Below are 15,859 nucleotides of genomic sequence, written 5' to 3'. Positions count from 1 at the left end.
GGCAGCTGCCACTTCAGGGTAGAGCAGGCCCCAGATGCCCACAGCTGAGCCCTTGGCCAGTCTTGGCCTCCTGCTGTGGAACCGCCAGCCAGGGGCCGGGAACGACAGGGTGAGCCCCAGCTTTGGGTCGTCGCCCGCACAGAATGCAGAGACGCAATGGTGAGGTCCCCAGGGCCCTGTCCGCAAGTGTCCTGGGAGCCCCCTTTTGTCCTCGAGACGTTCATGCTTTATTAGCGGTAGTCTCAGCTGAGGCCCTGGAAGTCATCTCTTGGGGGAACTGCCACAAGGAAGAAGCATGTGGGGGAGGCACAGGCCCCTGGGGGGTCGTATGACCCTGGCCATCCCCAGCAACAGTAAGAGACCGAGCCCCAGGGAATTCCATCAGAGCCCTGAGCTGGAAAGCTGGTGTAGGAAAGCAGGCAGGGCAGCGGTCCAGCCTCACCTGGGCTGGAAAGCCAGTGGGTCCTTACACCTGGGCATCCGCTATTCCCCAAGCCCCGAGTCTGCAGCCCTCGCACCCTGGCCACATCCTCCCTCTGGTGCTGCAGGGCTACCACGGGGGCTGGATCTGGGGGGGACGTACAGACCCTGTGTCACCAAAGGCAGAAGCAGAACCACGTGTCTTCAGCTGCTTCGAGACGTGCTCCTTGGCAGCGTGTTTGCTGCTCTTCCACTCTCCGGTGGGTCATTCTGGCCCAGTCACATGGTCTGAGTGGGTAGTGTTGGACCTGCCCCAGCGGAAAGCAGCAGCTTTCCAGACAGAACATCGGATGCTTCTTCAGGGCAAAGGGAACACAGGAGGCTCCCTTGGGACGAGTGAGAGTGCCTGAGCCCAGCCGCTAAAGACCAGGAGCCAGCCTGGAGAGGGTGCGTCCAGCAGCAGCAGGGCTGGGGCGTCTGGCCCTGCAAACAGCCCGCATGGCCGACGTGTGAGTGTCTAGGAGGATGATTTTACACGAGTGATCAGTGGTTCTGGGCTTTGTTTTAAAGTTCGGTTGGATAAAGGAAAATGCTGCTTTTCTCCATTCACATTCCCCGGGGTGGTGTGGACACTGCAGGCTGGGCTGTCGGACAGTGCCCTTTGGTTTCTCTAGCAAAGGAGCCGGAGAAAGTGACAGCAAATGCTTGTCTTTCTGGAGGTGCCGAGGTAGTATCTTGTTGTTGTTGTTGTGTTGTTTAATTAGATGATGTGCTTTCTTCACGTGAGACCTATGCTTCCACTGCAGGAGATCCTTGCACACCCACCTGTGCGCACACACCTGCCGGGTTAGCACTGGTCACTCGGCAGGTCTTAGGTGGAGAGGCTCCTGTGAGGCTCCTCCTCGGCCGGCTCTCTGTCCAGCGGATCCCTGAGCTAGAAGGGAGACGCCTGAGAGCACTCGCGGGGAGGGCCGTGACTCATTAAGGGCATGTTTTATTTACGAAGCTAATCTACGTATCGAGGCACTCCCGTGGCCATCTCTGGACCAAGCCTCAGCTGACTTTGCAGAGACCGTCGAAAATCAGTGCTGAGGAGTGGCTTAAATCCAGAGCCCCCCCCCCCCCCTTGGAGCCCACCCAGCCTTCTGGGGGCCCCCCTTTGTGCGGGTCACCTTCGAGAGCCCAGCTCTGGGTGCTCAGAGGGTCTGAGGAGGCCAGATTTCCTCCACACTGAGGTTTTTTTCTTAATAGCGTTACTGAGCTGTAACTCAGCCTGTGCTGTTCACCTCTCCGTGCGGTGGTTATCAGGCTCTTCGTGGACCTGACTTTGGAGACAAACAGCCTTCAGGGTGCCAGGGGTCCTGTGTGTGCTGGGCTTTCTCCCTGCCCGGCTGTGCCTCCCATCACTGCACGACCTGTGGGCAGTGCCGCTCACCCAGGGCGCCACCTAGAAGAGTCCAGGGACACCCCAGCTGCACACCCTGGTCTGCTCCTGACTGGGGCCTTTGCATCCTTCCCCAGGGGACGCCCTACACCTCCCCCCCCCCCCCCGGCTTCTTCCCATACTCACGGGAAGTGCTGTGACATGGGGGGCGTTGACTTTCACCTTCTTCACCCGTTCCTTGAGGCAGGTGGGCACCCTTGGGTGTGGCCGGCAGATGTCAGCTAGCCTTGCAGGGTGACAGTGGGATCAGCAGCAACTCTGAGCACAACAGTGCTGGGATCAATTAGTGATGCCTGCCACGAGCACGAAAGGAGGTAAGCGGTTGTGTGTTTGCTTTCCTGGTCCAGGTTTGCATTACTTTCGCCTCTTCTGCCCTGAACACCCTAAGGATCATAATGGCCATTCGTCCAGTTCTTAATGGCCATCGAATTTCGAGGTGTTCACGATCTGGACAGGTCGACTTCCACGTCTTGGCTCTGATTGAAACCGACTTCATGTTCCTGACTTTCCAATACCTCAAGGAAAGCGGTTTCTTCCATAGGTCAAATTCCCTGTGTGTTTTGAGCTCCCTGTGGGAGCAGCCACACCTGGCTCACTTTGGGTCCCTGTGAGAACCAGGCTGGAGGTGAGGGGTTGGGAAGCAGTGAGGACAGGTCGGGCAGTGAGGACTTTGGCCTCAGCCTGCCATGCGAGTAGAGCAGCCGGAAGCCGGTGTGCTGGCCGTCCTCTGAGTCACTGCCCTTGCCTTCTGCCCCAGGAAGCACGCTGTAGTTTTCTCTAGCAACACGTAAAGCCAGAAAGCACTCTTGGTCCTCAGCCCCCAGGCTGCAGGTGCACCTCTCTTCGGTCATTGCCTCTGTCCAGAATCCTGGGCCAGCGAGAAAGGGCTCGCTTCCCCTCCTGCTGGCCAGGACTCAGGGGACTGCGGTGCGGGGGACGGGGGGTGGGGAGGTGATAGCAAAACAAGACGTGAAAAGAGGGGCCACCTGAGAAAAATCGGTTCTCCGCCATGTGGGGCCAAGATGTCTCTCTGCACGAGTGGGTTGTCCCCATCAAACCGCTGCCTGGTGACATCCCAGCCTGGCCGGGACGCGTGGGAAGGAAGTGAACCCAGCTCCCTTGGCCTGGGAGAGCTGCCCGGGGACACCACGGAGAAAAGCGAGTTGGCCAGCTGAAGAGGCGCTGTGGGGACAAAGGTGACCAGACCATCGCTGGCTGCCTTTTTTTCCTTTTTTTTAAAACTTAAAATAGTGCCACACTCAGCAGTCTGTGTTTTTATTCCAAATCATTGCCTGGCAGCTGCTCTGCCCGCCCTCCTTCATTTGCTCCCGTGTCTTCCCGTGAAGGGCGAGGGGTCCTCTGGGCAGTGGGCACCTGCCAGGGCTTCCAGGACAGTCGCTGTCTTCACTCCCTTTCCAGAACTGCTTCCTGGATTACTTCCAGCCAGTTGAGAACAGTTTTTATAAGGTTACAACACAAGGGAGGTATCCCCCACCCCCACCCCTGGCCCGACCCGAGGCTCCACAGCCTCCCTTTCTAGGTGGGATCCTCTCCCCCACCCCGCAGACAAGCAAGCGCCCTGGGGGGATGAGTGGACCCCACACCACAGCCAAGTTTGCGAGTTTGGAGCCACGTCTCAGATGGGGGCTCATTGACTCCCCAGGGTCAGCATCTGATTCCTGAGATCGGTCCCGAGTTGCAGCTCTAGGGCATGGAGATCAAGCCTGTGAAATAACGCTGCTTATCAGATCCTGCTCGGACTGTGTCTGGCCTCCTGGGGAGCAGGACTGTTGAGCTCAGCCAGTAAAGACGGGGCCGAGCTGGGCTACAGGAAGTGGTCTTTAACTGGGGAGCGTCTGCGCTTAAGGGGAGGCTGGTCTTCGGGGGTGGGAGACAGGCTCAGACATGGTCCAGGCCTCTGGCTCATGGATGTCTGAAGCATCTCATCCCTGCCCACTGCAGGCCTCTGGGCTTTCTGTGGCTGTGGCATCGTGTCCCCTCCCCTGGCCTTGGCCACCTGCACCTGAGGGTGGGAGTACACCTGCTGCCACCTCCCTTCTAGGCCGCCCTGCAGGTCCTGGGAGCCGAGGACCCATTTGAGTGGTTGCCTCAGAGCCTCGTGCTAAGGGTGCGGGGCAGTGTGCTTGCTCTCGGGTCGTCCTAAGGCCCGCACAGGTCTCCCGTCTCTGGACCTTTCCGAGCACTCATTTGGGTGTCAGCCATCGAGATGGTTGATGCCGCCCAGCTGGGTCCCACCTGCGAGGCTCTTCTCTGACCCCCCCTGAGCAGCAATGAAGATCTGGGGGTGGGCTTGGTCTGCCTGGAAGGACCTTTCCCCTCTGGGGCAGCCCCACGTGGGTGTCCTGTGGGGCTTGTAACTATCAGGTGGGTGGGAAGGCGGCGTCCGCATGTGGTGCCGTGATCCCGAGATCGTGGCCAGCCCCGCGTGGGTGTTTGGAGGCTGCGCATGGTCGCGATGGGCCAACTGCAGACCCGCAGGCCGTGTCCCCAGAAGCCGGAGCAGCCCCAAAGAAGAGGTCTGGTGCTGTGATCCAGTAAGGTGGCCCCAGGGCTGGGTGACCAGAAAGTCACCCTCCCTTTCTACCTGGGAATTCATGAGGCCTTTGGGACTTGGCAGCCCCTGGACCACTGGCCGCTCTTAACAAAACTCCAGCAACTCAGCCTGGCTTCTCCTTTGTTTTCCACGGGGTGTCTCATTTCACAACTCTCTGTGTGAACAACGGCAGCTCTAAGCATTACCAGGCCCCGGGCAGACGTCAGAGCTGCCCTGCTTGGGCGAGCCTGAAACGAGCGAGTCAGTGACACCAGGGGCGTCGGCTGCGCTTTCTGCGCTGGGAAGTGAATGCCGGACAAGTTGTCAAACGTGATGCACGGATACGCTTTCTGTGATTCGCCCAGATGCGCAGGAATTACCCTGAGATGGGCAGAGCGAGTTGCTCGGTGGGAAGGGGGATGGTGGACGGGGAAGTGTCTTTTGACCCCAGGGCCACCAGGACCCTCCAGCCCTCAGCAGCGGGGTGTCCTTGGGCTCTGCTGGGTCCTTGTGTCATGTGAAGTGGTTCTAATTCCCTCGGCTTTTGTCTCTTTGACTGTTTGTTATAAGCGGGCAGAGAAGCAACACTGATTTTTGTCAGCCTTGGAGCTCGCAGGGTTTGAACAGTGTCTAGAAGTTGGTAGCCTAGCTTTTGATCACAAACCCGTTTTTAGGGAATTCTCATTAGACACTGTGCTTTGCAAATGTCCCCTGAATTCCCCTGACCTTAGAGGAAATAGGGCAACTCCCTCCAGCCTTGGGACCAGCCCCCAAGTTTGATGCCCTGTTTTCCAGAGTCCTTTAAGGGGTTATTTGGCATCTTAATCTGTCTGTACAGCTCTTAATCCACGATGTGTCGTTTCTATGCTAATAACACTGAAAATTGTTCAAATGGTCAGAGGCCTTGAAGGGTGTGTCAGTTAATGTGAGTGAAATTACGAAGTCGCATTGCAGCTTCATCTTCCTAGCATTTCCTGGGGGTCTCCTGGGAATTTATACCTCCAGCAAGACGGTAGTAGGGACAGAGGGTGCTGGTGGCTTGAAATTAACTGGATTCCAAGGTGTGCGGGTGGACGAGTCCCTGCTGGGACTGAGGGAGCATGCATATATAGTATGGCCCCTTTTGTTATAGAAGCAAACCTTTGCGGTGATTGGGCTAAGCTATCTCATTCTCAGTGCTGGGGGTCTCCTTTGGCCCCCCTTAGAGCCTGGTCCTCAGCGCCCTACACTGTGGTCCCCAGACCTCATACAGAACACCTGTGAATCTCGGCCACACCCACCACCCACCCAGCTGGCCCCATGGCGCATCCTTCTCCAGCCTGAGCACCTCTGAGCTTCATGATCCCTGCTGCGTCTCCACCTCCTGCCTTGGCATAGAGAGCTTGCAGCCAGCAGCCAAGCCTGGGGGCCCAGGAAGCCCGCGGCTCTCAGCTGTGCTCTGCCTGTCCAGCCCGAAGGAGGGCAGCGGGTGGGTTTCACCCAGGAGGAAGGCTGTCCAAGCCAGGGAGGGGGGCAATCGCTAGGCAACCCGGAGTTTGTTTCCCAGGTAACAGGATGCACGCGTTGGTGCTGTCAGTGGACATGTTGTGGTGACAACCCCTCGGCCTCTCCAGATGCCTGCCTTGTGTCCACTGTTGTTTCCCTGGGCGGTTGCTTTTTAATTAACACCTCAGATTTCTAGTCATAACCGTGAACTTGGCAAACATTGTCGGATCGACCCTCCTGCCGGCACCCCCCGGGGTGAAGTCGGGGTGAAGTCGGGGTGTTCCCCTGCAGGAGGGACAGCCTGGGCCAAGTGAGCACATCTGTCCACATGTGCGGTCCTGGAGGAGCCCAACCTTGGGCTTGGTAGTGGGTGTGTGGAGGGAGAAAGAACCTGGGACCTTTGGGGGTGGCCTGTCACCCTTAACTGGGCAGAAAGGGCAGAAGTAGGAGCTTCCGTGTCCATCCTGAGCTGGCAGGGGACCGCCCACCCTTCTGCTGCTTCTCCAGTGAAGCTGCCAGCCTCCGTCTCCCTTTCTGTCCCCCCACTTGTCTGCAGGGTCTCCTGGGGTGCTGTCTGAAGACGTCACTCCAGCCTTTGGGGGAACCTTCTTCTCATTGGCACATAACACCTTGACCTCTCCTGGGCCTGTCAGTTGGGCAAAGACTGGGTACTAGCCAGGGGCTGGCCAGTGCCCCCAACAAACAGGCTCAGTGCCCTGCTGCCCCCTGCTGTGTGGGTTGAGAGCGGGTGAGGAGGTGGGGTGGGGGACTCCTCTTCCCACTCAGGACAGATGGAGTTGGGGCTCAGCCTCACTTGGATGCCCCGCTTTGGGGACCCAGGCCCTCAGCAGGCTGGGAGTTCGGCCGCCACTCCAGGGCTGGGAGGGACCTCGATCACTTGCAAGTCGCAGCCCGGAGGTGGCCTGCTCCCCCCACAGCCTGTTCTTCCGCGTCCAGGACAAAAGCCTTTGCTCTGCTCTGCGTTCAAAGCGACGATTCTCCCGGGGCTCAGCCGTGGCCTGGGAGCTCTGTCCAGGGCAGCGGTCGTGCAGGTCGGGGCCACCCTCCTCCACTATGTGCAGAGCTAGTGGGGACGTGGCCGCAGCTCCCCATTAGGAGGGGCGGGGGCGGGGTCCCTCTCTCAGCACCTGTCTCAAGTGTGCGGCTGACCGGGCCCTGAGCCCTGGTGGCCAAAGAGGGGCCTTGCCCAGTGGCTGGTCAGCCCCGCCTGGTCAGGGAGCCCTTTCTGGGCCCGAGGTGAAGGCCCCACAGGTGAGCACCCGGCAGCTGCCGCTTTGGCCTCCAGGAGCCGGACCAGGCCCGGTGGCCACCGTGGCTGCCGGAGGAGACGGGTAGATTGTATGCAGGAGGAAGGAACAAAGCGTGCCGCGCCGCGCCCTCGCACCCTCGCACCCTCGCACCGGGCTTATCTGAACACCTGCCGACCGCAGGTGCCGGGAACGCTCTTTTGTTCTAACCTGTGACCTCTGATTGATGAGAAAACGGGAGTTGCCCTGGCCTGGCCGCCTGGGTGCTGCAGTCTCTATTGAAGCCCAGGGCTGCGTCTCACATGCCCAGGGGGAGTCGTGGTACCTCAGCGTCGGGGCTAAAAGCAATGACCTTCCAGTGGGAATTTGAAGGGAACGGCTTTGTGGGAGAGGAGGAAGTGCCTGGACGTGTGCTGCCCCCTGGGCTGGTGTGTGTGCCCTCTTAGTGGGTCCGTATATCAAACAGAGGACAGACTTACCTCCCTCGTTCTCACCGCTGGAGAATCTATGCTTGGTTAGGCAGCATGTAGAGAGCCCCCCCATACACACTCACACACACTCTGTCTCACACACACACACTGCCCTGGGCCCCACACCTGTGGGTTGGGGCATCCTTGTCTCGGACAGAAGGTCTGGTTGGTGGTCTAGGTAGCTGACGAGACACGTGCTCTGTGGTCTGTTGAGAAATTTCCATTTGGTCTTTTTATTGTTGGTCACCCTGCGGCATATGGAGTTCCCGGACCAGGGATGAGATCCAAGCCACTGTCCCTACCTAAGACACAGGTATGGCCACACCAGATCCTTAACCCACTGTGCTGCGCTGGGGATCAAACCTGGGTCCCAGCGCCCCAAAGACACTGCTGATCCCATTGTGCCACAGTGGGAACTCTGCATTTGGTCTTTTCAGTCTCTCACACACACACACACACACACACACACACACTCACACCCACACCTTCTCCACCACCAGCTTCCTCTGCTCACCTGGCCCAGGGCCTGTGAGCTGTCCCCAGGGCTCTTGTTTCCTCGTGATGGGGCCCCAAAGCTCCCCCAGGATTCTGGCACCATAGCGTTTCCGTCTTGTTTCACTTTAGCCCCTCAGGCTAGTTTGGAAGAGTGATGGCGCCGGTGGGGACAGGGAGGCCCTGCAGAGGGACCTCGATGAAGAGCCTGCTCCACCTGGGCGGAGGTGGGGAGCTGTGGGCCAGGCCTTCCCCGCCCCATGTGCCCCAAAGGTCTCTGGGCCTTGGTCGTCCAGGGGCAGACAAGCAGCTGCCACACTGTCCCTGGCGCCAGGGACAGTTGTGTGCTTGACCCAGTTCCAGGCCCATGTGGCCTGTGTGTGGTCCAGCGTGGAGGCCTCACAGGTGGCACCTTAGCTCCTGCGTCAGATGAACTGCACACATGCTCCCTTGGCTGGTCCCCGAATCCTCCCCAGTGGGAGCATGTGGCTGGGGGGTGGGGGGACTTCCCTGGGACCCTCTGCAGGTCGGGGAGACCTGGCCCTCCGGGGGGGTGGAACAGGCTGCGGCACACCCACCACCTACTTCCCTCCTCCCAGGCATCCGCCCCCAGATCATGAACGGCCCCCTGCACCCCCGCCCCCTGGTGGCGCTGCTCGACGGCAGAGACTGCACCGTGGAGATGCCAATACTGAAGGACCTGGCCACCGTGGCCTTCTGTGACGCACAGTCCACGCAGGAGATCCACGAGAAGGTGGGCCGCCTCCCCACCCCGCCTCCCCAGGGCTGGTCCCCCCAGGTCAGGTGGCAGCAGCCGGCATTCAGCAAGCATGTGCTCGGCGCCACCCCTGCCCTGACGGGTCCCTCCTCTTTCCACCCTCCTGTCTCTGCTGCCCAGTCCCTCTCTGGCCTTAGGCCTCCTGACCACGTCCCCCCTCCCCCCATTCTCCTTGCAGCCCCCAGAGTCACCAGCAGGCCCCCAGAGCACGGCCATGGGCTGCTCACCGGGGGCGGTGGGGGGGGAACTGTCCACCCCCAGACCCACATCCCGGCTGGCAGGCTTCCCGCAGGCCGCCTCTCCTGTGTGTTTAAGGGCAGCGGGGCCTCCAACGGTGCTCTGCTCGTCTCGTGCCAGGTTTTAAACGAGGCTGTAGGCGCGATGATGTACCACACCATCACCCTCACCAGGGAGGACCTGGAGAAGTTCAAGGCCCTGAGAGTGATCGTGCGGATAGGCAGCGGCTACGACAACGTCGACATCAAGGCCGCGGGCGAGCTCGGTAAGCGCCTGACGGCCGCCCGCCGAGTCAGGGCTCCGTGGGGCAGAGTGGACTCGAAACCGAGCATGCAGCGCCTGCTCCTGGTTGGAGGAAGGTGGCTGGTTTCAGAGGACACCTGGCCAGGCACACCTGTGAGGACACAGGTGGAATTGTCCCGCTGGGTTCGGAGTCCCCGCCTGGGTGCCTCTGGGGCCGGGCCGGGCTGTCCCCTCATGGGAGGACCCTTCCCTGCAGAGGGCGTGGTGTGGGCAGCCATACGTCCCGCCAAAACCCATCAACCTGAAATTGTGCTGGGTAGGGAGCCTGGGGGCCGGGGAGGCCCCGTTCCTGGGTCTCCTCCCCAGGGGCTGCGTCCACGGGGGACCCTTCCCGGGTCAGCACCCGTGCAGATCGGCCACCGCCCAGCACCTCCTGCCCAGCCCTTGCCATTTGGAGGTTCCAAAGCGACTCACAGGCAGCAGGTAGTCGTGCAGAGGCAGGGCCCCCGGCTGCACCCTGAGAAAGGACCTCGACGCGGTGGCCTCCTTGTCCCAGAACCTGGTGTGGCCTCTGAGTGTTGGAGCATTTGCAGAGGCTCAAGGGGCCAGGCCTGGGCTGCCCTGCCGTTTTCGGAGGGGCCAGGAACATCCTTCCAGACAAGCCCCTCCCTGGTCGCCACCCTTGCTTGTTTTGAAATGTGCCAGCCTGGCCCCTGGTGTATGGGGCTGTGATCTGCCGTGAGGCTGGTAAGAGCACCTCAGAATGGTCAGGAACCGAGGCCCCCACCCCAGTCAGCCTCTCAGCCCCCACAGAGCCATTGCTCCAGGGCCAGGCTTGGTGTACTCAGCGCTTTGCATCATACACTGAGCGCCTGTTAGCACGTGATGTGACGGATGGTTCTGGCCACAGACACCTGCTGGCTGCCTTTAAAGCCAAGGGAAGCCCAGTGGGCATCAGATCCAATCACCGGAGCCCCAGCCTGGGGCTTTGTGAGCGTTGGGGGTCTTGCTTTAGCAGGTAGTTGCCCTACCTGTATTGAGGCCACACCCACCCACAGGAACCGCAGGGTAGGGGTGGCCCTTGTCCCGCGGGTTCTTCCCCTCCCCCGTCCTGGAAGTGGGGGGCCGTGCAGCACCTGGCTCAGAAGATTGACCTTGGCTTCTCTGGGTCCTCTCTGTTCTCCATCACCTCAGCTCCCTTGGGGCTCCTTTGACCCTGTACGAGAGGAGAAGGGGTCTCACGGGATGCCAGATTCGTGAGAGCGTCTGGGGAAGCACGGCTTCCCGCCTCCAGCCTCAGCGTCACCCTGAGCCCCTCTCTGGCGCCGCAGAGAAGCTTGGGAGGCTGGGAGGAAGCATGTTGAACATAAACTAAAATTTTCCATTTTTCCCTGGCACCCAGAAGAATGTTTTTGTTTGAACACAAATGTCCTTTGTGCTCTTGATAGAGCTGAAATCTCAAGTTCGAGCAGCCGCAGAGATTGTGGCTTGACGCCCCAGGGGCTCTCCCATCCGTTCCGTCACACCACCCAGCTCCCAGCATCTGTGGCGTCTGGCCTCCTTGCTGGGACCGGCCACCGCTCCCTGGGGTGGGGGCTTCCTGTCTCTGCAGGTGCAGGAGCTGCCGCCTGGGCTGGGCCGGGTGGAGGAGATCATGGTCCTGGAGCCACGGCAGGGGCCTGCAATTTTGCAAGATGAAAACGGCGAGTCCGCAGTGGCCTTTTCATTGATCCTGGTCCAACCTGATAAGGGAGCTGTTAGGGAGACATCGCCGGGCCATTTGGAAGGGCGGTTTGCGAAGGTGGTGTCTGCAGAAGGGAAACGGGCCTCTGTCCCGCTGGGTCCTTTGTCTCCAAGTGCCCTTCATGGCTCGCTGGGTCATCTGACCTGTAATGAGGACAGGAGAGCAGGTGGCTCAGGTCTCTGTCCCTCCTGTCGAAGTCTGGGCCCACCTGTGTGTTCCTGGGAGGGCAGCTCCCCTCCAGCGTGCCCCGGAGCCCATTTCTTAAGCCTGCAGGGCACAGGCCCCTCGCCTCCAGCCCTGACAGGTCTGGCGAGATGCTTCCCATTCAGAGGAGGGCTCGCGGCCACTGGCCACATGCGAGGACAGCCCCTGGGCAATAGAGGGGTTTCCTCTGCCCCCCGGGGTCCAGGAAGAAGCAGCAGAGGGTGAAGGGTACTGGGAGAGCCAGAGCCCAGGACCCAGAGCAGAGCCTTTCGGCACGTTCGTTTACCTGGTGTTCAGAAGGCATTAGGGCAAAAAGCTCAGGATCACCAGCAGAAAAGCAGCTCAGCTCCTGGGCTGGGACCTCGGGGTCCACGGAGGCTGCAGTCCTGCAGTGCAGGTGCCAGCAGCCTGTCCCGGCAGCTTTAGGAGGATCACGCTGGTGCTGTGGAGGATGCGGTAGGAGGAGTCCCCCTCGGGAGGGAGGTTGAGGCTACCGAGCTTCAGCCACTGGGGCAGGAGGTCCCAGGGATGCCACAAACCAGTGTGTCCGCACTCCCAGACCTTGGCCTGGGGCTCTCCTCGCAGGCACTGAAGCCAAGGAGCCGAGTTTCAGAGTTCTGGAGTGAAGGCGGAGGGCTGGTCCCTGGTGGGCTGCAGCACTGCGTCCGCTTGCGTGGACCCCGCCCCTAGCAGGGCGCAGCCCGTGCCCTGGGCCCAGGCCGCTGGCTGTACCTGCACGGGAGGGTCTACACTCGGCTCTCAGCCCCGCGGAGGAATGGAAATTGTCCAAACCGCCGAAAGATTTCCTTAAACCTCTGGCATCCGCCTCCTTCTCGCCTGACTGCAGCAAGACCGCCTTCTAGTCCAACCCCAAAGTTCCTGCTTGGTTGTATCCAATGAAGTGGGTGACTTCCAGCTCATGGAAAGTGTGTCAGCCTGCATCTCGCCCCCTGGTGGGTGCCTGTGACCAGATGCAGTCCTGGGCACTTGGTTGCTCTCTCTGGGGGCTTTCTGTCCTCCTGAGGGGTCACTGAGGCCCTGGACCTCAGGGCAGACCTTGTGGGAGGGTACACAGCTGCTAGAAGGCGGTGCTACATGCAGTTGCTCCTGTTCCCTGTCCAGCGGCGTTGCAGCGCGGCCTTACAGGTGACCCAGTCCTGTGTCCCTGGGTGTGTCTCTTGGGTCCCAAACTTCCGATGAAGAGGGAGCCTTTTCAGCTGGGCCAACATGCTGCCTGGACACCTGTGTCCCTCCTGGAAAGCTGCAGGTCCTGGCCCTGGCCCTGGCAGAGGGGCTGGGTCTAGGCCTGCCAGGCAGCGGGGAGCAGCCGTCCCCAGCCTGGACCTCCATGTGCCTGTGCAACACCCCCCCCCGCCCACCCCGCATCTTGCAGATCTTCAGTTTCTTCCCCCAAACCCTCTCCCCTGAGGAAGGTCAATGCCCAGGTCTTGCCTGCCTGCGCCCTCCGGCTGTTCTCCCAGCAGCCCAGCCCGCCCTGTCCCTGGCTCCACCGTCCTGGCCTCTGTCTCTTTTCCTCACGCAGAATGTGAGGGCTTGTTTCCCCAGCTGCTCTCAGCCCTGAAAGCCTTTTTTTTTTTTTTTTTTTTTTGCTTTTTAGGGCCACACCTGCAGTATATGGAAGTTTCCAGGCTAGGGATCAAATCAGAGCCATAGCTGCCAGCCTACACCACACACAGCAACACCAAATCCGAGCTGCATCTGCGACCTACACCACAGCTCACGGCCAGATCCTTAACGCACTGAGCGAGGGCAGGGATGGAACCCTCGTCCTCAATGGTTCCTAGTTTCATGGATTCCTTTCCTCTTTGCCACGACAGGATCTCCCCTGAAAGCTTTTTTTTTTTTTTTTTTTTTTTGAAGGAGAAAACAAATAGCTTTATTGCTTTGCCAGGCAAAGGGGGCCACAGCAGGCTAATTTTTTTTTTTTTTGAAGGAAAGCTCTTTCAAAATGCAGGGCAGACACCTGTCTGCTCTGTTTTCCTTCTGCCAGAGTGACGAGGGTCTGCCAAACTCCTGTGGGGCTGGATTCAGACTCTGGCTCCACCCTGTCCCAACCCATGGGCCTTGAAGGTGTCAGTTCCTAATTTTTCTGTCTCGCCCTTTTAAAAAAAACAAGTAACAACATGTTCATTGCATTAGACTCTTAAAATACTGTAGGGAGTTTCCACTGAGGCACAGCAGGTTAAGGATCCGGTGTTATCTCTGCAACAACAACGCAGGTTCGATTCCGACCTGGCACAGTGGGTTAAGGATCCAGCATTGCCACAGCTGCCACCCAGGTTGCAGCTGCCGCTCAAATTCCATCCCTGGCTTGGACACTTCCACATGCTGCAGGTGTGGCCATAACATTAAAAAAAGAAAAAAAAAAAAGAACAAAAATCTTGTCTCCATTACCCGATCCTAGAGCTTGTATTCCAAGGAACCTTGGTTTTCTGGATGCCATGGGTTGTCTGGGGGGTGGGGATGGGGGGCTTTGTGCTGGCTTCCTGGCCCCGCATATGGATGGTGGACAGGGCTGGGAGTGATTCGTGCCCTGCACAGAAGTCCTCCTGGGAATGGCTGTGGGGGGGGGGGTGGCCCCTAAGCACCTGAGCCAGAGGGTCTGTGTCCTCCAGGTGACAAGCAGGCGTCAAAGACCCCGACCTGCCCCGAGCCACACACATACACGGTGGCCGAGCAGGCCAAGTCTGTGGCCTCTGTCGCTCAAGCTGGGCAACCCTGGAGCCTCCCGCCAGAGCTCGAGATGCCCATCGCAGGGCCGTGCCGTCTCTTCCAGGCATCGCCGTGTGCAACATCCCCTCTGCGGCCGTGGAGGAGACGGCCGACTCCACCATCTGCCACATCCTCAACCTGTACCGGCGGAACACGTGGCTGTACCAGGCCTTGCGGGAAGGCACGCGGGTCCAGAGCGTCGAGCAGATCCGGGAGGTTGCCTCGGGAGCAGCCCGCATCCGCGGGGAGACGCTGGGCCTCATCGGCTTTGGTACGTGTGGCTGCTCCGGCCCCCTCTGCCCACACCTCGGGGGCTGCCGCCAGGACCCTCCGGGGAGGCTGGCCCGGCCCTGGCAGCAGTGCCTGTGGGAGGAGCTCTCTTGGGCCTGAGGGCTTTGGCTGCCCACTGAGCTGCCTGGGCTGGGAGGTCAGACTGATCTGGACTCCAATCAGAAGTAAGATCTGGGCTGCTTCTGGAAGAGCGGGTCTGGCGTGGCTGGTCAGGGAGGATGTGGCAGGAGCCTGTGCTCAGGAAAGGGCCATGCCCGCTGACTGCCCCAGCAGAGGGTAAGGGGCAGGGGCTGGCGGGCAGCTTACCCAAGGCTGTTGGCAGCGGAGGTGGGGGGGGGGGGCTAAATCCCAACGGGAGGAGCCTTTCTTGTTGCTGAATATCAGCCCCACCACTTACCCGCTCTGTGACCTTGAAGGAAATACTCGACCTCTGCCTCGGTTTCCCAGGCTGTAAATTGGGACTGAGTGTACACAGTGGCTGCCCCTTCGGACCCAAAGGCTTGGGGTGGGTGGTGACTTCAGGGCCCTGCACGATGCCACTCGGCCCTTAGCTCAGAGCTCTGTGCTTCCAGCCACCTGGAGGCAGGGCCTCTGGGATGGTCGCAGGGCCTCCTCACCCCGCAAGCCCCTGCCTGGGTGTCAGCTTGAGCAGCTAGGAGGAGCTGGGCTTCTTCCAAGAAGAGCTCCCACCTTTTCCATCACCTGGTCTGAGTGTAAGAGGTTTCAGAGGTGAGCATTCTTGGGAGCTAATCTTTTTCCAAACGTTGGTTTTCCTTGAGGGGAGGATACAGGATGCCTGTGCGAAATGCTGGTGCGGTGTGAGCCGCAGCGCCCTCTGCTGGTGCCTGCCGGGCTTCCCGCTGTCCAGGAAGGGGGTCTCGGAGATGGGACATTACACATTCTTTAAGCCCCCGCAAGGGCCTCAGGTGGGCTCTGGCCAGGATGCAGGGTCATTTCCTAGGCTGTCCTCTTTGCCACCCATCTTTTGAAGGCCAGTCCCATGATTTCGGCCCTGTGGACGCAAGAGTGTAAGCCAGGCACGGCTCCATCCCTGTTTCCCCCACACCTTCTTCTCGCTTCCTCTTCTGGTCTTGCCACAGCCTCCCAGAACTGTAGGCAGATCTGACACAGGAGTGGCGGGGACCCTGGCTGCCACCCTAAGTCCAGACCCAGTTCCTGCTGTCACACAGGGGTCTGGATGGGGCGTCCCAAGCTTGACCCCGGGCCGGGCTGCTGGTGGCTGGTGCTCAAGGCCAGCCTCCAGGTTGGGAAGAGGCTCAAAAGTTTGAAGGGAAAGCCTGCCGGCGGTGGCAGTGTCTTTTTTTAAAGGTCAGGACAGGGGTTTTTTTTTTGATCAAGTCAGTAAGACAATTAAGTCATCAGGTCGTGTAAAATGTAGTCAGGAAAACCTCATTGTTGAACCTGGCCATTGCTTTCAGGCCCCGGCACTGCCCCAGCCGCCATCACTGGGTTAGGACACAGGGGAAGGAGGGAGT

The 15,859-nt window shown here is 59.9% G+C and overlaps 1 protein-coding gene across 5 annotated transcripts in view; it reads left to right on the top strand.

The window, feature by feature from the left end:
* Positions 1-15,859, top strand: part of CTBP2 (C-terminal binding protein 2) — a 158,955-nt gene that overhangs the window by 137,101 nt on the left and 5,995 nt on the right. For all 5 annotated transcript variants that reach the window (XM_047759497.1, XM_047759496.1, XM_047759498.1 and 2 more), the window contains 3 exons: positions 8,733-8,887; positions 9,269-9,413; positions 14,137-14,343. In XM_047759497.1, coding sequence (XP_047615453.1) covers positions 8,733-8,887; positions 9,269-9,413; positions 14,137-14,343 — 507 coding nt within the window. The remainder of the gene's footprint in view (positions 1-8,732; positions 8,888-9,268; positions 9,414-14,136; positions 14,344-15,859) is intronic.

The sequence above is a fragment of the Phacochoerus africanus genome, chromosome 15, assembly GCF_016906955.1.
Source record: "Phacochoerus africanus isolate WHEZ1 chromosome 15, ROS_Pafr_v1, whole genome shotgun sequence".
Taxonomy (NCBI): Eukaryota; Metazoa; Chordata; class Mammalia; order Artiodactyla; family Suidae; genus Phacochoerus; species Phacochoerus africanus.
Note: the sequence above shows the minus strand (reverse complement) of the source record. Positions and strands in the feature narration are given on the sequence as shown.